The sequence below is a fragment of the Halichoerus grypus genome, chromosome 8, assembly GCF_964656455.1.
Source record: "Halichoerus grypus chromosome 8, mHalGry1.hap1.1, whole genome shotgun sequence".
Lineage (NCBI taxonomy): Eukaryota > Metazoa > Chordata > Mammalia > Carnivora > Phocidae > Halichoerus > Halichoerus grypus.
Genome location: NC_135719.1, coordinates 70,034,677 through 70,057,014, shown reverse-complemented (window position 1 = coordinate 70,057,014; position 22,338 = coordinate 70,034,677). Strand labels below are relative to the sequence as shown.

The 22,338-nt window shown below is 51.5% G+C and overlaps 1 protein-coding gene across 4 annotated transcripts; it reads right to left on the bottom strand.

Moving 5' to 3' along the window:
* Window positions 1-209: 209 nt before the first annotated feature.
* Window positions 210-17,183, bottom strand: RPAP1 (RNA polymerase II associated protein 1). Of its 4 annotated transcripts, XR_004914882.2 has the most exons (26): window positions 17,040-17,183; window positions 15,795-16,051; window positions 15,341-15,489; window positions 14,970-15,059; window positions 14,402-14,522; window positions 13,586-13,807; window positions 12,518-12,697; window positions 11,370-11,485; window positions 10,938-11,036; window positions 9,772-9,873; window positions 9,381-9,548; window positions 8,716-8,901; window positions 8,277-8,411; window positions 8,005-8,175; window positions 7,354-7,511; window positions 6,734-6,892; window positions 6,407-6,608; window positions 5,866-5,975; window positions 5,370-5,565; window positions 5,000-5,152; window positions 4,635-4,777; window positions 3,302-4,058; window positions 1,355-1,531; window positions 1,136-1,195; window positions 721-1,028; window positions 210-526 (listed from the first exon to the last, which is right to left on the bottom strand). XR_004914882.2 is itself a non-coding variant. In XM_036084649.2 (25 exons), the coding sequence occupies exons 2-25, from the start codon at window positions 15,973-15,975 to the stop codon at window positions 879-881; spliced, it is 4,185 nt and encodes a 1,394-aa protein (XP_035940542.2). In that variant the 5' UTR covers window positions 15,976-16,051; window positions 17,040-17,183; the 3' UTR covers window positions 528-878. The 4 variants fall into 4 exon arrangements, 2 of the variants coding, with proteins under 2 accessions (XP_035940542.2, XP_077935639.1); XM_036084649.2 differs by lacking the exon at window positions 210-526 and having other exon boundaries at window positions 528-1,028; XM_078079513.1 differs by lacking the exons at window positions 210-526; window positions 17,040-17,183 and adding an exon at window positions 16,707-17,028 and having other exon boundaries at window positions 528-1,028.
* Window positions 17,184-22,338: the final 5,155 nt, after the last annotated feature.

Here is a 22,338-nt window from a genome sequence, read left to right as displayed (position 1 = left end):
CGTTAAGCTTCTGCCTTCCGCTCAGGTCATGATCCCAGGGTCCTGGGATCGAGCCCCGCATTGGGCTCCCTGCTCCGCGGGAAGCCTGCTTCTCCCTTTCCCACTCCCCCTGCTTGTGTTCCCTCTCTCACTATCTCTCTGTCAAGTAAATAAATAAAATCTTAAAAAAAAAAAAGTTAAAAAAAAAAGATTAAGACAGACCGCTACTGCACAGTTTGGCTTTTGGTTTCTTCATATCTCAGGATAGCAGTTAATGGACCGTAAGGAGACAAGACGCTGACCTCACTAAGGATACTTATACTCCAAGTGGACTGCCGAGAGTCCTTTAAGAAGTACCCCTTCCCAAGAGCATTACCCTGGCCTGGCTCTACTCCAGAACTGGGACCCACATTTTCGTTGTCCCAGGTGTGGACTTAGTTTTTACTTCCCCCATCTCTCACAGAAGTCCTGCTTCTCCCCTGGGATAATCCATCCCTCCATTACCAATCCTGAAGTACCATGTCTGAAATCAGTCCAAATCAGATTCCTAGGAGATAAAAAAAATTGTTTATTTCAGTACACATCTATAGCATTCATATATCTTTGTCTGGGGCAGGGGAGGGAGAGATGTCCATAGTTTGTCTTGGCCCCAAAAGAGGGGTAAGTTAAGTCACCCTTCACTCCCAGTACAGACTCTCAGAAACTGAGCTTCAGACATCAGGACATAATGGTAGGGCTCACCCTGCTCCAAAAAAGCTCAAACGGCCTGTTCCCAGGAAGGCAAGCCTTCTGCTCCTGTCTCCTGTGCACCCTTAGTACACAAAATCCTTTTGTCTGGTCAGGCACGTGCTGGTGAACCCCAGCAGAATGGATCCATGTCTTCATCTGTAGCAACTCTACTAGGCCTCTGACACCCCATTCTGGAGCATGCCTGAGGTCAGTCTCTGGAGGTACTGCTGACGCAGAGGGGGCAACTGGGGATACAGCTCAAAGCCTTCTGGGAGGGCAGAATCAGGGAGCTTATAGTGGAGAAGGTGCTGCCGGAGACCCTGCAAAAAGGGAAGAAACTTTATGAAGTAGGTACTGAGATCCTGTTGAGATCTCTGCCCCCCAAGACCTACTATTTTACTCCCCTCCGGGATGTGCCCCATCCTACCTCATCTGCCAGCAGCCAAGTTTTCTGCAGCAGGCTCCTGCGGGCAGCCTTTACCTCATCCTAGAGGCAGAACAGGGAGGGAGAGATGGCACTGGGCCAAGGGCCAAGGGCTGACACCCATCACCGGCCTCATCTGACCCTCCTCTCTTGCCCAGCTGACCCAGAGGCAGCTCAGTCGCAGTCTCTCTTCCTCCCTCTGGAGATGGGCATGTAACTTACTGAGCTCTTGGGGTCCTGGGAGAAGATGAAGCTGTTGACATGGGCCACGGCCACAGCATAGAGCACAGGGCACCAACGTGGACAGAGAGCACCCGTAACCAGGGCCCGGAAGTAGAGCTGAAGGAGGGCCAGGTTATCTTCAGGAGGCTCTGTATAGCACTCCAAGGACACAGGCAACTGTGACGGGGGAATGAGACATGCTGAGGGTGAGGGTGGGAATCTGTATCACGGGACAACAGGGTGGATGCTTGATGGTCACCTGAGCCAAACCATGAGGGCAGAGATAAGGTCCTGGACAGACGTCCATTCCTGTCTATCACAAGGACTGAGGTTAAAGACTGAAGAGCTGGGAAGCAGAGGAAACTGGGAAATTGGGAAGTAGTAGTGAATTTCTACTGCCTACCACTACTTGTTTAATCTGCTTAAAATTAAAACTTTCAAAATGTCACATTCAACTGCTCAATCATATTATGAAACCTTTCAGAAGTTCATTTTCTTTGGACCAGTTAACTCTCTAAAAAAAAAAAAAATCACTTTTAATTCCATGCAGAAATGACTGAGAGGGGCACCTGGCTGGCTTAGTCGGTACAGCATGCAACTCTTGATCTCAGGGTTGTGAGTTCGAGCCCCACATTGGATGCAGAGATTACTTTAAAAAAGAAAAGAAAAGAAAAAGAAAAAAGAAATGATTATGAGAAAAAGATAAAATTTATATCCAGTGGTGTTTATCATAGTGTTACTTCAAATAGCAGAAAATTAGAAACAATTGTCATGCCCACCAAGGGGTTCTGATAAAAGGATGCACCTACACAATGGATTATAATGTAATAAAAAATGTTGATTTCTTAGAATATTTAATGATTGGGAAATGCTTATTATGTAATGTTAAATGAAGAAAACATTATGCAAGGATCCCAATTTTATAAAAATATATATGTACATATAAAGACTAAAAAAGGATAAATCAAAATCAAAACAGTTACTACTGGGCCATAATGTTCTTTTTAATTCTTTTTTTTTCTCTCAAAGATTTTATTTATTTATTTGAGAGAGAGAGAGAGAGAGAGAGCACGAGCAGGGGGAGGGGTAGAGGGAGAAGCAGACTCCCTCCTAAGCAGGGAGCCCGATGTGGGGCTTGATCCCAGGCCCCAGAGATCATGACCTGAGCTGAAGGCAGATGCTTAACCATCTGAGCCACCCAGGCACCTGTTCTTTTTAATTCTTAAAAATATTTTACATTTTCTCTTTAGTTCTTTATATAACTTATTTTATATACATGTTAAATGTATTTATTAAAACATTTATTTTAAGTTTACCAAAATAAGTTATAATGAAAATAAAAAACCAAACCTTAAAAAAAGTTAACTCTCTACAGCTTATATAAGTTTAAAACCATTTAGCCTGATTTTTGAGGCCCTCTAAGACTTTATTAGCCTTGTTTCAATAAGTTCCTAAACTGAAATCTGGCTCCTCCCTCTTCCAACCCTGTTATATTCCTTCCTGCCTCTGAGCTTTTGCTGATGGTGTTCCACTAGGGACGTTCTGTCCTTCATCCTCAACATCAAATTCTACCCAACCTTCAGTGCCCACGTCAATCTCTTGCTTCTTCCCCAAAGCTTTCTCCTTACGGGAAGCCCACTTTGATCTTTCCCTTTCCTGAATCCTGGCCTAACATCTAAAATGTGAATAATTTAAAACTATATTGGTTTTTACGTCTCTTATCTAGACTATAGCACTGAGCAATGAGCTGTGGCTTGTTAATAACCAATACATACTGTATGCCAGATACCCTGTTAAACTCTTTTCATGGATTCTCTTAATCTCCTCAAAATCCCCCAGAAGTAAGATAAGGAACCTGAGGCCCACCAAAGCTCCCCACTGCTCAGGACTGCCCCCCAGGCCCAGTACAGGAAGGCCATGGCAGGCTCTGCTGGGCTGAGAAAGTACCTGGGTCAGAGGCAGGCCCAGAGCTCGCAAGGCTCCCACATGCTCCCCGAAGAGAGCGAGGCGCAAAGTGACGCTGAAACGGCGCTGCAGGGGAAGGAGAACCAGGGCTCCAAAGAGGTGGTCCCCATAAGAGACAGCCTCAAAATGCTCCAGGAAGCTGGCATAGAGGTCAGGGAAAGACGCCAGGCCAGGAAGTGGGCAATCCAGCTTGAGGTCTGGCAGGACCTTAGGCTGGCAGAGGCGGGCCAGGAGGGCGGCCACCAGATATTGTACTGGGGTCTCCCGGAACAGTTCACTGTCCACCAGGAACACACACATGAGTCGCGCCAGGCGGGCGGCAGGAGGCACGGCCCAGAGGGCCTGGGGGCGCCAGCTCTCCAGGACTAGCACCCACTGCAGAGCCCGCAGAGCCGTGCCCACAGTGTCAGCAGGAGGGAGCCCCGAGGGAGTGTCTGAGGCCTGGTGGTAGAGATGGATCAGTGGCAGGAAAGGCCAGTCGGTGGGCAGCAGCGGCTCCTTAGGCACGGGGAGCAGCAGGCCTGGGACTCGCTGGAGCTCCCCTCGGTACAAGGCCTGTGAGGCCAGCAGGCTGGCTCCGGCCAGTGAGCAGTGGGTCAGGTAGCAGCTGCGGATGCTGGGGAGGTCCTGGCAGGCCTGAGCCAGCAGAGCCCCTCGCCCACACCCTGAGTCCTTGCCGCTTCCTAAGGACAGCCGGTCAGAGAAGTCGGCTGCCTCCGGACCCCCTGATGCTCTTTCCCTGCAACAGAACCCAAAAGGCAAAGGTGAGCGCTTGAACCACAGCGCTCTGAACACCATGCCAGCTCTCCAGGGCTTCCCAGAGGTTCCAGGTCCAATCCTGCTCCTCTGTGTTCCCTAATCACTTTCTATCTAGTGTGTGTAGCAGTCAAGAGGGTGGGACCCATAGTCTGCTGCTTAGGGGCAGGCTGATGAGGCTTCTCTGTGCCTCAGTTTCCTCACAGTAAAATGGGGATAACAATACAATCTCACAGTACAGAGAAAAAACAATAGAAATACTTAAGAAGCGGCCAGGTACAGAGTAAGCACTCGGTCCCCGTTAGCTGTTCCGTGTGTACAGCTAATTCATACGCTACTTCTTAGCCTGACGGTCACACGAAAATCTCATAATTCTCTAGCGTGGATATCTTCATCCCCGCTTTACTGATGAGAAATGGAAACTCTGAAATGTAAAGCACGATCCATGGAAGAAAGCGGATTAAGCCCAGGTCTCCTAGCTCCAAATTCAGGGCTGCTCCGTCAACAGCCACAGCAGCCTCTCAAAGGGCTGAGTTGATGTCACCAACCCCGGACTCACGGGAGGAACTCCAGACGGAATACACAGCTCAGCAGTAGCTCATGGGCAAGGTGCTCACTTCCAGGAAGCAGTCGGCCCAGCAGGGCCAAGACCATACTATGATGGAGGGCAGCGTTGATGGCCAGATCTGGCTGGACTGTTGCCTGTGAGCAGAGAAGCGGGGGGTTGGGGGGGCGGTGTGAGAGGGGACAGAGCAGACAGATGTGGGGTTACGTGCAGAGAGGATAGCTGCACAGATCCTGGGCATGTCTAGAGCAAAGAAGGGTGTGCATGGACTGCCAGAAGTAGCATGGGTTCCAAAAAACTGGCGGGGGGGGGTAATGGGGGGGGAAGGACAGAGGTATGGGGGGCTGGGGTGTACCCACCGCTCTCTGGGCCAGGATGAGTGCCAGGTATTGCAGGTGGTACTCGTGGCGCAAGACCCACGCAGACAAGGGTGTGAGGGGTGGGGCGGCCACAGGAGCCAAACACTGGAGGAAGTAGTTCTGGAGTCCTGGGGCAGCCAGTACGGCAGCCAGCTGAAGAAAAGCAAGCTTGTTCAGATCTAAAGGTGACTTCGATCTTTCCTGGGGTTCCTCAGGTGGCTGCGCCCTCCCCAGAGAAACTCAGAGAAATGGGGGCTGGCAGGAGAGACCTCCCTTCCCCAAGTGGTACCTTTTGCTCTGACTCTTCCCATCTTGCCCCTCCACGCCCCCCCACCCCCGCCTGACCCCTAACCAGGCGCCTAGGTCTCACCTGGTCACATAGCCCCTTGTGGATCCGGGCCAAGGTGTTGAAAAGAGAGAGAAGGGCAGTGAGGAATGGGAACGGTGAGGCTGAGCCAGCCAGACTGAGAGAGGGGTGGCCTCCTGTGCTGCCCAGTGACACGAGGCTGGGGAGAGCTTCAGGGGCCCGAACACAGAACTGCGGGTTGCAGAGAGGGGAGCAGCTCCTGGAGGCAGAATGAAGAAGCTGAGGGGGGCTCCGGCCTGATATGTGCCAGGCTGGAAAAGAGCTGCTTGGTCTGTGGCCAAGGCCAGCAGGAACCTGACTACGTAGACCAGTACCCACATTCCTCAGAGCCCTCAAGTGCTGCCTGCTAGGGATTAAGGTTTCCTCTGGCTGAGAGGTTCTACTCAGGATGGATGAGGGAGCTAGACCTAGGAGTCCCAGAGGGAGAGAAACTGCCTCCTCCCTACTACCCCTACCCCCCAACCACACCCCCCCCGCCCCCCCCCCACAGAGCACATACCCAAGAGAATCCCACAGGCCGCCCAGAGTGGGTGTGCGCAGCAGGGGTAGCAGCAGGCTCTCCGACAGGCGCTCCATATCCTGAAGCCAATCCCCTGGGCACAGGCTTGGCTGGAGGACCAAGGGGCTCACTGAGCTGACAGCCCAAGAAACCCATTCTCCTAGACCCTGGGTCCCCAGGCCAAGCCTATTACTCTAAGAGCCCAAGAGTCAGTGTTTGGAGGCTTCCGCCTTCTGACCCTCTGGAGAGAGAAAAGACCCCGAGGTTGCCCCGACACCCACTGTACTCAGAGCATGAAGGCTCTGAGACAGAGCTGCTGCTTGGGGGTCTCTGGTCCCCACCAACACAGCTCCTTGGCAGCTCCAATGGATGTGAAGGGAGAAAAAGGAAGAAAGGTGGGAGGGAAAAGGCGGAGAGTAGGAAAAAGTGGAATGGGGAAGTAGGGATGGAGAAGTGGAAACAGAAAGGGAGATAGAGGGTGGTGTGTGAAGAGGGAGGCAGGCACCCAGGGCACAGAGGAAGGCGGGCAGGCCACATTCACCTGCTGGCTCCAGGCCTGGTAGTATGCATCCAGGAAGAGCAGGCAGGCAGTAGGCACTGGGCTCAGGGCCTGCCACATCTCAGGTCTGGGCAGCAACTTCAAGGTCTGTCTTAGACAGGGCTCCACAAGAGGCTGGAGCCCGGACACCTGTGTCCAAGTGATCGAGGAAGGGGTGGCCGACACACCGGCCCCAGCAGCATCACTATAGGAATGCCAGAAGGGGTCACAGTGAAGGTCTGGCTGCCTCGACGCCCCCACAAGCTCTACCCACCCTCTCCATCTGGAGGAGTGCTTCTGCCTGTTCCAGAGCTCAGAGCTATAACCCACCTGCTGGGCTCAGGGGCGGTGCTGCTGGCGGCCAAGGTCAGCTGGGCGAGGAGAGTGAGCAAGGAGGCTATCCGCTGCACCGACAGGGGCCGAGGGGGCTGGGTGCTGAGCTCCCCTGGCACAGCCTGCAGGGCCCGCATCAGCACTGGGTACAGCTCCCTGGGGGAGAACAGTTACTGTCTTTCAGTGTATGAAGACCCTGGACGTGGAGACAGAAGACACAAGGCAGGGCGCCGCCCCAGGGATCTGCAGGCTGGTTAAGGAAGCTCAGGAGGGAGAGGCTCCAGGGCTGGGCACTCTTAGAAGGCTTCAGAGGGAAGGAAGGCTGGGGGCTGAAGGGAAAGAGGGAGACCTTCCAGGCTTCCTCCCAACAGGGGATTTAAATCGTATTTCAGCAAGCTGCTAAGGCTGTTGTGCACAGAATGTGGTTACCTCAGCTTTGTTCTACTATCCCCCTGGCTAGTCCTGGCCCCCAGGCTTTCTTCATTCCTCCCAGAATCCCCTCCTCATTTTCAGCCTCCCTCTGAGCTGGACACTTTGGGCAAGGCTGGGTCATCAGATTAGGCCCGAGTGCAGAACTGGAGGGGTCTACAAAGGAGGCTCCTCCCGTCTCTCCTCACCTGTAAAAGTCACCTCCCTGGCCATAGGAGGCAGCCACAGCCCACAGCCGGAAGGCCTCGGTGCTCAGCGTCTCGGCTTCCTCTGGGGGCAAGGCCATTTCCTGGGGAGCCTCTGCTATAAAGCGGCACAGGCGGCTCCGGAGATCAAAGCTGCTCAACTGAGGGCAAGAGGGCAGAGTCTGGGCATCCCATTCCCCTGGGGGCCCAAGCGGCCTCAGGTTCTCTTACTATGGCGATGGCCTCAACTCAGCCCGTTCCAGGCCCCTCTCGGGCCACGGGGTCTTAACTGTGGGCCAGGATGAAACTACCTCATCCATCCCTCCCTCCCTCCCCTCCTTCTTTTCAGCAAGCACTTGCTTGGGTGACTTGGCTATGGGTGATGGATGCCCATCTCTATGTGGCTCTTCTGGTCTGGGTCCAGGGGAGGGGGAGCCCTCCCTTCAGGTAACGAAAGCACAGTAGGCCTATAGGATACACTAGACTCCAGGTGACTAGGTTCCTGGCTGGTGGTTCCTGCTGCATTCAGAGCAACTGGATCAGAGATGAAGAGGAAGATGGCATGAGCCAGTTACCCAGAGTCCAGAGGCCATGCTTAGACCCCAACCCAGCACGGTCGTAAGGCCCTCATCCCTTGACCTTCGTCTTGCTCACCAGCCGGGCAGCAATATTCCTACCAGCCGAGGCCAGGACACGAAGTAGTTTCATGGCAGTGGCACAGGGCATTTTGTGTAGACTGGGGGCAGGCCCCACCCCCATGAGGGACCAGCTAGTGGGCAGGAACTCTCGAACCACAGTCTCTATTAGCCGAGGGCACTCCAGGACCTGTGGGGGACAGGAAGAAAAGGGAGGCAGGGAGGCTGAGGGTCAGGCCCAGGCTCAGCTAGGCTCTTTGCCCAGTCCTTGTCTCCTCTTCTCTTTCTCACCCTTGTGGCTGACTCCAGGGAATGCCGGGCCAGACGGATGAGCACAGCCAGGATGTCAAGGACCACAGAAGGTGCTGGGCAGGTCACCTCTAGCACATAGCGCAGCCGAGGCAGCAGGTTGGTAGCCAGAAGCCCCTGGTGATCAGAGAGATAAACCCAATGGAAAACGCAGCTGGGCCCCAAGCCTTGATGACCCTTCTTGCCTAAGATGTGCTCGCCTATAGGGGCGCTGAGGTGGCGCAGTAACTTGAGCATCTGACTCTTGATTTTGGCTCAGGTCATGATCTCAGGGTTGTGGGATCGAGCCCCACATCGGGCTCTGCCCTGGGCATGGAGCCTGCTTGGATTCTCAATCTCTCTCTCTCTCACCCCCCCGCCCCAAAAAGATGTGCTTGCCCTCAAGGTCGTGGGACAGGTGCAGCTGCCCCAGCATCTTTACCTTGATGACGTCATGTCGAGCCAGGTCAGATGGAGGCTGGCTTCCTTCCTCAGGGCTCTTCCTTTTTGCTTTCTCTGCTGGATGTTCTTCATCTTCATCCTCATCATCCTCCTTGTCTTCCTGGCTGGGCATCAGAGGGAACACCAAAGCTCCATGGTACCAGGAGAAGGTGCTGTCGAGGAGCTCCTGACATAGGAAAGAGAAGGGATGGGAAGAAGAGGAAGGGGGCGCCTGGGTGGCTCAGTCGTTAAGCGTCTGCCTTCGGCTCAGGTCATGATCCCAGGGTCCTGGGATCGAGCCCCGCATCGGGCTCCCTGCTCGGCGGGAAGCCTGCTTCTCCCTCTCCCCCTCCCCCTGCTTGTATTCCCTCTCTCGCTGTCTCTCTCTGTGTCAAATAAATAAATAAAATAAAATCTTAAAAAAAAAAAAAAAGAAAAGAAGAGAAAGGAGTCAGGCCCGGAAAGAGGGCCTAGGAGTAGTCAGCAGAAACCTCACACCAAGAATAGAAAGGCAAGGCTGCTGGGCTTTGGGGCTCTTAGGAGAGAAGACAGTGACGCTGCCATCCCGTTCTCTGCTCTGCCTGGCAAAGCCTTGGCAGGGAGGGTGTGCCAGCAGCAGGGGCAGGGACCCTGATGCCTCAAAGCCCCATTTCTATCCCTGCGTACCTCATCTCCAGGAGCCACCAGCAGAGCCCGAAGAGCCCGGACGGCAGCTGCGATGACCCCATCCACTCTGTCATCCAGGGAGAAGCGCAGTAGGAAGAGGAAACCAGCATCCAAAAGGAGGCGCAAGACACTGCCCACTAGCCGGTCCCCAAACTCACCAGCCTGGGCCTTGGGGGCAAGGGAGAACCTTGCTGAAGATGTTGAAGTTACAAAGTCTTTGTCCTAAACCCTTCACTTGCCCACCTATGACCCTGGGTTTGTCCCATTCCCAGTCTGCCCCAGAGAGAGCTGCTGTATGGGCTCCTGGGTTGGAACAGAAAGGACAGGAGGTGGGGGAAGTCCAAGGCTGGGGTCGGAGGGGGTGAGGCATGGGGGCAGGCAGTCCACTCACCCTGCCGATGACCTGGGCCAACACGTGCAGTGCTAATGCTCTCTGCTGGGACACCTGGCTGCGCGTCAGGTGGAAGAGCTCCTGCAGGGAGTACCCTGCTCTCTGGGGCAGGGACAAGATGTCAGAAGGAGCCAACACACAGGGCAGCACCCCCCAACTAATACACAGAAACCCCTATATTCTAGGCACTGAGTTAGCTGTCAAGGGGAAGACAAAGTTAAGTAAGTGATATCTTTTGCCCCCCCCCTTTTTTTGTAAAGATTTTATTTATTTAACAGACAGACACACTGAGAGAGGGAACACAAGTGGCGGGGTGGGGTGGAGAGGGAGAAGCAGGCTTCCCATTGAGCAGGGAGCCCGCTGCGGGGCTTGATCCCAGAACCCTGGGATCACGACCTGAGCCGAAGGCAGACACTTAACGACTGAGCCACCCAGGCGCCCCTCTCTTGCCTCTTCTCTCCATGGATTGATCCTCAAACTGGTAAAGGTAAGATTTGCACACGAGTAACCACGGCATAAAGCAGAGAGGGAGGAATTCAGTAATCCGTGTTTAACTTGCAACAAGAGAATAGGAAAGAGAGAAAACGGGGACATGGAAAAGTGCTGTGGTCTCAGTGGGTGGGTGGAGCTCCCATGGCCTGAAGAACTGAGCCTGAGGTCCTTGAGCACACGCTGTATGTGAGGGGGGAGAGCACCACAGTGGTGTGGCAGGGGTGAGAAGGCAGAGCTATAGGGTCAGCAGGGAGAGACTGTTGAAGGACTGTCTTGCCAGGCTAAGCAGCCATGACAATTCTGTGAGCAGAAGGGAGCCAGGAAACTTTCCAAGGCAAGGCAAGGCATGGCCTGGGCTGGGTCAGAGGGAATCAGTATGGCAGCCCCATGACGGATGGATGGGAAGACATGGCGACTGAACAAAGGAGCAAGCCTCTTCTCGAGAAAATACCAGGGGAGGTGACAGACATAAAACTGGCAAGTTCAGGCAACTGACTGGAATGCGAAGGAATGAGGAGAAACATTTTGAGCCTAAGAACCTATGGACAGCAAGGCCATGAAATGGAATAGGCTACACAGAAGGTCCAAGGTAACTGACCAGAGGTCCTCTTCCATATGGCTGATAAAAGCACTTGCTGAGAGCTGCCCAGTCCTCCCTGAGCCCCATGCCTCACCTCTGCCTCTTCTCCATGGTGGTGCAGGCCCAGATGGGTGGGCAGGTCCACATCAGGGGCCAGTAGCTCTCCCTGAAGATTAAATCGGGCCTGCATCCTCTAATGGGAAGAGAAAAAAGACTATAGGCTGGGGACATGGCAACTTCCCTATACGCACTCCTCGCCTTTCATCCCAGGCCTCCGGTCCTGACTCTACCCCGGAGTGGAAATGGAACTCCCTTGACCCCAGGGGCCAGGCAGGCTGATGGGGAGAGGAGGAGGAGTGCAAAGGAGAAATGTTCCTCAAGCTCCAGGGAAGAAAAGGGCCTGAGTTCGGGTGCAAGAGCATGGGGGAGAGAGGGGAAGGGGACATGGAGAAGTGATGTGGTCTCAGAGCTTCCACGGCCACTCCCAGCCCGCTCTACCCCTTACAGGCCAGCTGGCCCTCCTTACCTCCTGCGTCCGCTGCCTCCGCAGCGGAGGCAGATCCTGGGTCCAGTGGAGCTTCTCCAGCTCCACGGTGTCCATGTGCACCCATTCTTTGTGGGGGGTCACAGGCAGTGCCAGAGCTAGGAAGATGGAAGCGGAATAGTATTCCCTAAGGAGCTCAGCTCACTGATACCCTGGGGTCCCAGCCATTACCCCGCAGCTGCCACATCTCCCTCTGCCCAAGGCTCTGGCAGCCTCTGCCTTTAGCTAGACTTAAGTGGCATAGCCCAGGGGCTGGACTCCTGGGAACTGGGCGGATAGCTCAGATATGGCAGAACACACCTAGTCCTGGGCTCTAGCCCGCTGCTGACCCCAAGTACTTGCTGGGAGGGGCAAGAGAAAGAGGAGAAGGTAAAGAAGAGGAGAGAGAGGGAGCAGAAGAGGAAGGGAGGACCATATGTATCAGGGAAAACACAGTTCTCCACTGCCTAATACTGACCTTCTACAGAAGCAGGGGAGTGGGGCAATGAAGGGCAGAGATCCTGCTTCTGCGGGGCAAGACACAGAAACACACCTCTGGAACATCCTCCTCCTTCTCCCCCGACCCCCACCTGACCTGCTCAGCTGGCCTGGAGCTCACTGAGGGGCAAGAGGATCCTGGCTTTCATAATCCAATTTCTTCTTTTGTTAATTACTAATAAAATAATCCAGGTCCTGGGAAATGAGTGCTCCTACTGGCCTCTCTGCTTTAGGTCTGGCATGTTTGTTAAGACCTGCGTCAGCCTCTTCTCCCATCACCCTGGCCCTGCCATCTCCCCCGCAACATGGATAGCAAGAGGCAGAAAACTGTGGGGTAGATAGAGCCAGAGCTGGGGCAGCTTGTGTAAAGGCAGGGTGGAGATGATCTGCTGGGGGAGGGTCCAGCCGTCATGCCCTGCTGCCACTTCCCGGGAGAGAGGGACAAGGAGCAGGAACAGGACAATAAAACAGGAAGCATATGTAGGAAGAACATACACATCAGCAAATGAAGACTCATTTCCAGACAATAAGGAAGATTAATGTTAGATGTCCAAGGACAGAGAAGATTCTCTCTTTTTCCATCTGCCAGGCCTAGGAGAAGGGATACTTTCCTCTACTTTTATTCCCCCAAAGATGTCCCTCTTCCTCCAAACCTGGGGCTCCTGGATCCGGATCATCTTCCTGTCTGGGCTCCCTCGCAGAAGTTGGCACAATGGGTTTGTCTCCAGTGACCTCAGCAGAGTGTCCTCCTGGTCTCTGCTGCTCTGTGGCCTTCTCTGCTGCTTGCTCATGGGTGCGGTTGTGAGACCTCAAGAAGGCGACCACGTTGGGATCTAGAGGAGAGGATGGAAGGGAGAGCGGGTGGTGGCAGATCCTCACCGGCTCCTGTAGACCTGAAACCTGCTGAATACTGCCTATCTACTGGTGCCACGGCCAGGACAAGCCCCTTCCCACCCCTGGCTGAGCCCCCTGGGCACTCCTGGGGCCTCAATGACCCACACCTGTCACTAGGGCCGGCCCACCCACCCTTCTCTCCATCCTTCACAGTCCCCTGGCCCACCCAGGTTCCTGCCCATCCCTGTGCTTGGCTCCAGGTTAGAGGCCCAAAGGAAGTGGCTGTGGAATAAATGAATGAATGCTGACTAGGGCCAAAGAGAAGGCATTTAGGGGAACAATTTCTTTCACTTTCAGCTAATTTATTTACGCACAAATATTTACTAGAACCTAATCTACGTATGCTCTATGAAGGTGCTAGGTATAGAGGTTGGGACAAGACTGACTCGGCTCGGTGCTGCTGTGGTGAACGGAAACCAGGAAGGAGGTATGGCACGGCAAAGCGGCACAGACAGAACATACAGAATGCCACAGCTGTACTAGAGAGCGCACAGCTATGATACAGCACACGTTACCCTAGAATAGTACAGCATACACGATAGAGTGGTTGAAAGCAGGGCCTGGCAGACCCGAGACACCTGGGTTTACATCTCATCCGTGTTCCTTACCAGCCATATGACCCGGGGGAGAGTTTCAGATTGTGACTCAGGTTTTTTTCCTAAGTAAATGAAGCTAGTACTACCTACCTTACAGGAACTGTTTGAGGACAGAATGAAATAAAGCATTCAAAGACCCAGCCAAAGGCCTGGCCCTCGAAGTAAGCCTTCAGCAGTAAGTGGCGGTCCCTTCTGAGCCCAGTCCCGGCAGGAAAGCCCGGCGTGCCGTACCGAGCTGAGCCAGCAACCGCTGCTGCTCCCGCAGGATCTCCTCAGGCGCCATGGCTTGCAGTTTTGCTATGTTCTCTTCATGGATGGTCTGGGCTTCCTGCTCAGCATCCTGGCTCCCGAGCCCCCTCCCTGTGACCAGATGGGGTCCCTGGAAGCCGCGGCTGCCCCACGGAAGCTGGCAGCCCTGCTCCCGAGGTGTGAGTGCCTCACAGGACGCAGTCCCTGGAAGAAGTGTATCATCAGTTTCATGGCCTTGCCCCAGCCGGGCCTTCTCGCCCTCGTCCCTAATCCCATTAGCCCTGGAGACAGATGGAGGCCCCAGGAATTTCCCGGGCACAGAGTGGAGACACCCCTTTATCCCCCCGAAACACAAACACAGGTTGGATTGGGTGGAGATCTCTCCACCCATTTTGCCCCTTTCTGAGGGATGTTAGGGAAACATCCTACTTTCTGACTCCTCTCTTGGATCTCCATGTAGCTGTCTGCTTCCAGAAGCCTTCCCCCTGCTCTTCTGCTAATAATTTGCATCATTAAAGGAATCTTGGTCTACATCTTTATTTTACAGTCTCTGACAAATACCTCTGTCTCCTTCCCTCCTCCTAGGATCGAATAATGGCCAGCATTCTCCCTGCACCTAAGACCCAGATGTAGACCCAAGCCACCCATACTCAATACTGTAAGTGGGCATAAGGGACAGCTATCTCTTTAGATGGCTCAAATGCCATCTAAATATGCCTTCCTATCTGATGCAGGGAAGACATATACCCCAAGGTGACTCTAAAAGGCCATGCCCAAGTCTCTTCAACCCCAGTTTACCCTCTGGTGGATCCAGGGTAGACACAACTTCTCTAACTGGTGGGACTCTGGCTTCAGATGCTTTCTTTGCTGCAATTTCTTGGGCAAAGATGCTTCTCTTACCAGACGTTGCAGACTTCCCCTATGGGGCAAAAAGAAAACTCAGGTGACTGATGCTCACTACCCCATTTTCCTCTCAACCTCTTTACACTAAGGCCACTGGAACAAAGAGATAAAAGGGACTTGCTTAATCTCCAAGGGTCACAACCCTAGTCCTCAGAAAAAGCAGGGCTCTATAGGAGGACAGGTCTTGAAGTCTGACAAATTTGGGTTGGATTTCTGGTTCTTCTATCTATTAGATGTGTGATGTTGGACAAGTTACTTATCTTTTCAGGGTCTCAGTTTCCTCATCTGAAAAATGGGGATGATACCTACCTTACATGGTTGTTAAGTAATGTGTGTAAAGTGCTTAGCATGGTGCTGCCTTAACAAGAGAATTGCTTAACATTATTCATATTATCTGCCTGAGGAAGATGCACTATGAGGCTTACCTAATGTCTCCTAAGTACCATCTAAGCACCTTGCCTACCTGTCTCTCCTGTGAGCGATGGAACACAGGAGGGAAAGCAACACCACTGGGCACAGGCAGATTCACTGCCACTGAACTTGTATCTCGTTCCTGCAGCAACAAAGCACAAAGTAGTGAAGATATTGAGATTTCCCCAGACTGGACACTATCCCACTATCCCCAATTCTGTATGACTAGAATCTCTCTCTAGGGAGTCCTGAACCCACATTGCTTCTTTGGGCACAGTGATTCTAAAGCAGCCCCAAACTGACTGCAGGGGGTTAAAGTCCCACCTTTCTGGAATCAACCTCTACTCATACGGCTCACCACTCCCACCCACTATCCTTGCTGCCCCAGGATGCCTCATCCCACTCAACCAGGGTGAGACGCACAATAATCTTAGTCAAGACGGCAGTGATGTGCTGATCGTGCCTGTTCAGCCTCTCTTCAGGGTCTTCATGTTCAGGCAGGGGGCAGCCGGGGCTGGGTCTAGCTCTCTTTGGGGGAGCAGGAACCAAAGCTGGGGGCGAATCTGGGAGATCTGAGAAAGAAAAAAACCCAGATGTGAGGATACTCATTCCTTCCCAGGAAGAGACTGAGGGCAGGAGGAAACCAAAGAAAGAAAGGCAGCTGCTGTGGGGCCCTGGCTCAAATTGTGTCACCTTGGGCAAGATATTTAACCTCTGCGAACCTCAGTTTCTTCATAGGTAAAATGGGGCTGCAGCAACAGAGACTATGCAGGGTCTGAAATAATGATGGGGAAAAATCCAGCCACATTAGCAAGAGGGAGAGGACCCGGAGGCCATACCCTCTCTCCTTCTCAGCCTCACACCCACAGCCACTCACTGTCCAGTGTCACCACATCCCGACGATCCTGCAGCAGAGGCTGGTCCAGGTTAGTGTTGCCACCTCCCCTATTTCCTTTCTTCACCAGTTGTACTGCTGGAGCTGCACCAGTTGCAAGAAACTGACTCTGGAAGCGCAGCAGGTCCACCTCGGACTCCCCTGGCTTTGGTCTCGACAGCATCTTGACACTCCAGCTGCCTCTCTTGTACAATTCTTTCCAGCACTGCTTTGGTGTGGGGATTCCCTCTCATTCAACCCTACAAACAATAAAGCTGATGGGCCCTCTGCAATTGAACCCTGATTCTCTTTATTGTGCATCAGAAAAGACACTTCTGGGGCACCTGGGTGGCTCAGTCGTTAAGCATCTGCCTTCAGCTCAGGTCGTCATCCCAGGGTCCTGGGATCCAGCCCTGCATCGGGTTCCCTGCTTGGTGGGAAGCCTGCTTCTCTCTCTCCCCCTCCCCCTGCTTGTGTTCCCTCTCTTGCTGTCTCTCTTGTCAAATAAATAAATAAAATCTTAAAAAAAAAAAAAGGACACTTCTTAGGTTCACATCAAGTCATTCTATTTCATTCATAACTTATTGCCATTCCCTCTCTATTTAGCCCTCCTTGATGTCATCAGCCTAATAATATTTACTGCCAACTGAAGATTGTTTACAATCTGTGGATGATAAAAAGTCTCAGGAACAACTGTAGGGAATCTAAGAAAAATAACATCAGGAGCCAGGCGGATAGGGAGTAATGATTCTGTATCAAACTGGAGAGAATATGCCTGGCCTAAAGGTGTTCAAATTATTAAGAACAAAAAAACCTTGGGCTTACAAAAGATCAACATATAAAAATCATCTGTATTTCTATACACTAGCAAAAAGAACAATCAGAAAATGAAATTAAGAAAACAATGTCACTTACAATCGCATCAAAAAGAGCAAAACACTTAGGATTAAATTTCACCAAAGAAGTACAAGACTTGTACACTGTCGGGCCCGACAACTGCCCCTAGGGCTCTGCGGCCGCGGACATTTCTGGACCATCCAATTCAACAGAGAAATCACCGAGTCTCAGCGTATGCAGCCTGCGGCTGGAGGGCCGTGGCCGGGATCTTCACACCGAAGAAGCCGCGGCCACTCCAATGTAGAGCAAAGACACTCGGGGAGGCTCCCACAAAGGAACTGGATACCCTGTACCAGAGCCCTCCGCCGGGGAACTCCGAAGTCCGTTCCTCCAGCGTAGCCCCTTACTTACCTTAGGACCCCCTGGGCGCCGCCATCTTGCCCCGCAAGGGCCGCGCTTCCGCCACCACCAGATGCGAGCTTCCGCCCCGCAGCCCAGCCCCGCCTCTCCCTGGCCTGGCTCCACCCCCTCTGGGGTTTGCCGGTTTGGCGCCGGGACACACACCCCCTTTTAAAAAAAGTTTATTTATTTAAGTAATTTCGACGTCCTATGTGGGGCCCAGCTCCACCCCGAGATGGAGAGTCGGGTGCTCTTCCGACTGAGCCAGCCAGGTGCCCCTGCGCTCGGAACCCTTGAGCGCGAATATACTCTGCTAGCCCTGCCCTGCCCCACCACGTAAGCTCTATGCTGACACCCAAGACACTCATCCTTCGGATGTACAGCAGGCACGATGAGGCCCTTCTGCACATACGACACCCGTGACAGAGGCAAAGTGTACTTCAGACGCCCCTCTGCATTCACCAGCCCGGATAATCACATCCTAAACCCAGCACCCAAGCTCGTGGGCAGCACCCAGACACCGGCACACACCAAGGTGACCTCCCCACTGCGTTTATGGGTGAGCAAGAAGGTAAGCATGTACAAGGAAAGGCGAGGCTTAAGGAAGAAACTGTAGGAATGGCAGTGGTGAGAAGAGAGAAGAAAACAGTCTCATTGCCCACAGGGTGATCCCCTTCGTGAGCATCCCACCTTTGTTCATGCAAGTGTCTCTTCTTGGAAATCCTCCCTTTCTTCTCTCCCACCCCCTACCCCCAAAGTCTTTCTCTTCTTTTAAGGCCTAGCTAGAGTGAACTCTAAAACCTCTGCCAACCAGGCCTATTCACTGAACTTTCCTTGGAATCCTCCGTTGTGCCACTTGTGTGGCTTGTTGGGGATGCACTGCCAATTATCAGCTATCACTGGTCACCTTTTCACAAGCATATGTGCTGTTCTCTTGCAGAGACTGTGAGTTCCTTGGGGGCACCAGGCCTTCTTTTTGCATCAGTAGTGCTCAGCACCCAGCATATTGCCATAAATTTAGGACCTTAGCAAATCATTGCTTCACTGAAGGCCATCTTAGGGCAGCCAGTGTTAGTCTATTGGTTCTCAAACTTTAGCAGGCATCAGAATCACCTTAAGGGCTTGTTAAAACAGATTACTGGGCCTCACCCTCAAGAGTTTCTGATTCAGTAGGTCTTGGACAGGATCCAAGAATTTGCATTTCTAACAAGTTTCCAGGTATTCTATTGGATCCTTCTTTTGGTCTCAACTGCAGCAGTAAATTTCAGCTACTAGGCTTTAGCCATCCTTGGGGTCCAAAATAGTACTGACCTGGTCAGAAGTTATGGGGAGTGAAGGAGGGGAACTGGAGCTAGAAATGCTGGAAGAATGATAGTAGAAAATCATTGTTTGTAACCACTAATGAAATAATCACTCCAGGCAATGATTGTCAATGGCTGACAAAACTATTAGGTGAAAGGTTGATGAGGATTTTATGTATGATGGATCAGGTTGCCAATTTATGAACATCACTAAAAGTGAGACCACTGGACATAATGTGCTCCTGATTTGATGAAACTGGAAGTTACAAAACACTTCCCAAGAAACCTTCATGCCGAAAAACTGAACTTGAATCTAGTGAAGGATCTAGATCTAACTACCAGTCTACAGGAAATATGGGTGGTAGAGGAACATGTTAATAACACAAGGATACAATTAACCAAACCCAAATTGCGCAAAATTCTACAAATGACCCAGTTTCTTCTATAAATTTCATGTTCCAGAGAGGAGGGGGACCTTTTATAGATTTACAAATACAAAGATTACAGTTAAATATATGGTCCTTGTTTGGATCTCAGTTCAAACAAGCCTAATGTAAGAAGATGTTTTTTTGAGACTGTTGGGGAAAACTAAACACAAACTGGATTTTATAATAAGGATTTTTTTAAAAAAAATATTGGTTATGGATGTGGGTTTTTTTTTTTAATAAACTTTATTTTGGAATAGTTTTAAGATTTTATTTATTTATTTATTTTTTAAGATTTAATTTATTTATTTGTGAGAGAGAGAGCATGAGCCAGGGGGAGGGGCAGAGGGAGGGAGAGGGAGAAGCCAACTCCTCTCTGAGCAGGGAGCCCAATGCAGGCTTGATCCAGGACCCTGTGATCATGACCTGAGCCTAAGGCAGACACTTAACTGACTGAACCACCCAGGTGCACCATTTTTTTTTTTTGTAAAGTTCATTGAATTATAGAGTACAAAGCTCCTGAAAAGGGAGGGGACCTGAGAGAGTTGCCCTTGCCCCCCATTTAAAAAAAAAAAAAAAAGTTTATTTATTTGAGTAATCTCTACATCCAAAGTGAGGCTTGAACCCACAACGGGAGATCAAGAGTCACATACTCTTCCAACTGAACCCCTCCAGGCACGCCCCTCCCATTTTTTTAAAGTAAGCTCTATGCCTGATGTGGGGCTTGAACTCAGGACTCCGAGATCAAGAATCACATGCTCAACCTACCAAGCCAGCCAGGTGCCCCAGTTTCCCTTGTTTTTAACATTTTACATTAACGTGGTATATTTGTTAGAATTAATGAACCAGTGTGCCTGGATGGGAGCCTGCTTGAGATTCTCTTTTCCTCTGCCCGTCCCATCGCTTGTGCCTGTGTGCGCGCGCATGCGCGCCCCTAAGATTTGCTTTTAAAAACTTTAGGAAGAGGTGCCTGAGTGACTCAGTTGGTTAAGCATCTGCCTTCGGCTCAGGTTATGATCTAAGGGTCCTGGGATTGAGTTCCCACATCAGGCTCCCTGCTCAGCAGACTCTGCTTCTCCCTCTCACTCTCCCTCTGTGCTTTCCCTGTCTCTTTATCTCTCTCTCTCTCACACATACACATTAATAAATAAATAAGATTTTAAAAAATTAAATGTCTGGGAAAACACCAAAAAATGGGACAATGGAAGACAAATAGCTAAGATAATTATTGAAGCAGAGTGATGGATACACTGGGGATTCATTATACTTTTCTCCCTACTTGTGTATATGTTTGAAATGTTTCATAATAAAAATTTTTTAGGGGCAGCTGAGTCGATTAAGCATCCAATTCTTGATCTCGGCTCAGGTCTTGATCTCAGGGTCGTGAGTTCAAGCTCCGCATTGGGCTCCACACCCAGTGTGGAGGCTACTTAAAAAAAAAAAAATTTTTTTTTTTAAATAGAACTAGAGGGGCACCTGGGTGGCTCAGTCGGTTAAACGGCTGCCCTCGGCTCGGGTCATGATCCCGGGATCCTCGGATCTAGCCCCGCATCGGGCTCCTTGCTCACCTCCGGAGAGCCTGCTTCTCCCTCTCCCTCTGCTTGCCTCTCTGCCTATTTGTGCTATCTCTCTGTCAAATAAATAAATAAAATCTTTAATAAATAAATAAATAAAAAATAGAACCAGAAAAGCATCACTTGCCAGCTGTAAAAAGGGTCAAAAAGAGAAACACAGACAGCTAGATATAGGGCATTCAAACAAATATACTCACACTCACACATATATATTTCCTTCATCAGCTGACAAGGGCCCTTTACTCACACATGGAACGCTTCCTTTCAGGGCCATTCCTAGGTGAAATTTTGAAGAGGACAGTTTTTTTCTTTCATATGCTTAGACCCATGTGCTGTTTCAGAAACCCCAAACTTATTGCTGCCTTCCGACCTCCTAAGTTTGCTTTTGGGGAAAAAGTCTGACCATTTGAAAGTCCCTCTGTGACTGTACATTGAAGTTTAATCTCTTCTAGGGATTTACCTTTCTGTTTTGTCTTCACTTGGGCAAGGCGTGGCATTGTTTCTGACTCCGGAATTTCAGGCAAGGGGTGTTTGGCAGGCACAGGGGCCATCCCCAGCGCCCCTGGCATCACACCTGCAGGCAGTTTTCCTCCAAGCCCTGAAGGAGTGGACTCCCTGCTTTCTCTAAGGTGATGGGGAGCACAGTCTGCGGCCTGCCCATTCTGGAAGTGGCATTTCCCAACTCACCTCTTGAACCAGTAGTTCAGAAAGAATGGATCCTTGCTCACAGGGCAGCAAGACTACCTTGATCCCATGGCTCACCTTGGTTCTTTCTTGGTCCATACAGCCTCTGCCTTGAATGGGGAGGATGGGAGGAGAAGGTCCTAACTCTGACAAAGCTGAAGCAGCTATTTCCTGAGACTGATGGAAGTTGCCATCAAGGGATTCTGCTACTATGGGCAGATGGTTTTTTGTTTGTTTGTTTTGGAGAGAGGGGGAGGGGCAGAGGGCGAGGGAGAGAGAATCTCAAGCAGGCTCCATGCCCAGCACGAGCGTGCTGTGGGCCTTGGGGCTGGATCTCACAACCCTGAGATCATGACCTGAGCTGGAAATCAAGAATCAGACGCTTAATTGTGCCACCCAGCCGCCCCAGGCAGATGGTTTTTATTTCCAGGTTTGTCTGTGTCTTCTCTCTATCCCTGCTCTCCTTGGGCAGTCCTGGATCATAAAAGGCAGAGTGGGCAGATACTTACTTCACCCGAGTAGGGAGATGCCAGGGCCCAACCTAGCTCCATCCATAATAAGGGGCTGCTGCTGGCCCTTCCTCTCCCTTGTGGTCCCTTCTTACTCCCCTGGAGTAGATCATAGCTGGCTCTGGTTCTGTTCTGAGGACAGGAACTCCTGGGACAGCTGCTCCTGCATTATGTCAAATACATTTCCTGTTGATTTGATTAGTTCCCGTCGAAGCAATGCGTTTATGAAAGAAAGGGAGATTTTGCAGGCATGTATTTGCACAGGCGGCCAACCTCCTTCAAGTCACACACACACACACACACACACACTTTCTCCCCATCCACCCACAAAGTGTCAGTCACATTTAGAGTTTGCACAAATGCACACCCTCCCTCACACATCACAATGCACACCCTCCCTCACACATCACAATGCACACCCTCTCACCCACCTACACACTTCTTCCACAGAATCACACCTGCTCACATACCCTTAAAGCACGTTCCTTTACCATGCTGAGAAAGAGAGAGAGAGAGATAGGTAAAAATTCGTTGCTAGGGCTCAGGAAGGTAAGCACTCTACGTGGGAGCTAGAAAGTCAGAAGACCAGGACCCAGAAATACTTAGAAATACTAAGAATTGAGAAGGATTCAAAAGCACGGGTAGAGAAAGCAGAGACTCAGAGCTCCTTGGCCCCACCAGGAAAGCGTGCTGCCCCAGGGAAACAGTGATGTGCCTGAGGCCTGCAGCTGAGATAAGAATTTGTCTAGGCTGTGAGTGCAGAAGGCCGTGGCATCCCCAACATGTCCAAGAAGCCCATTTGGACTGGTAGCTAAGGG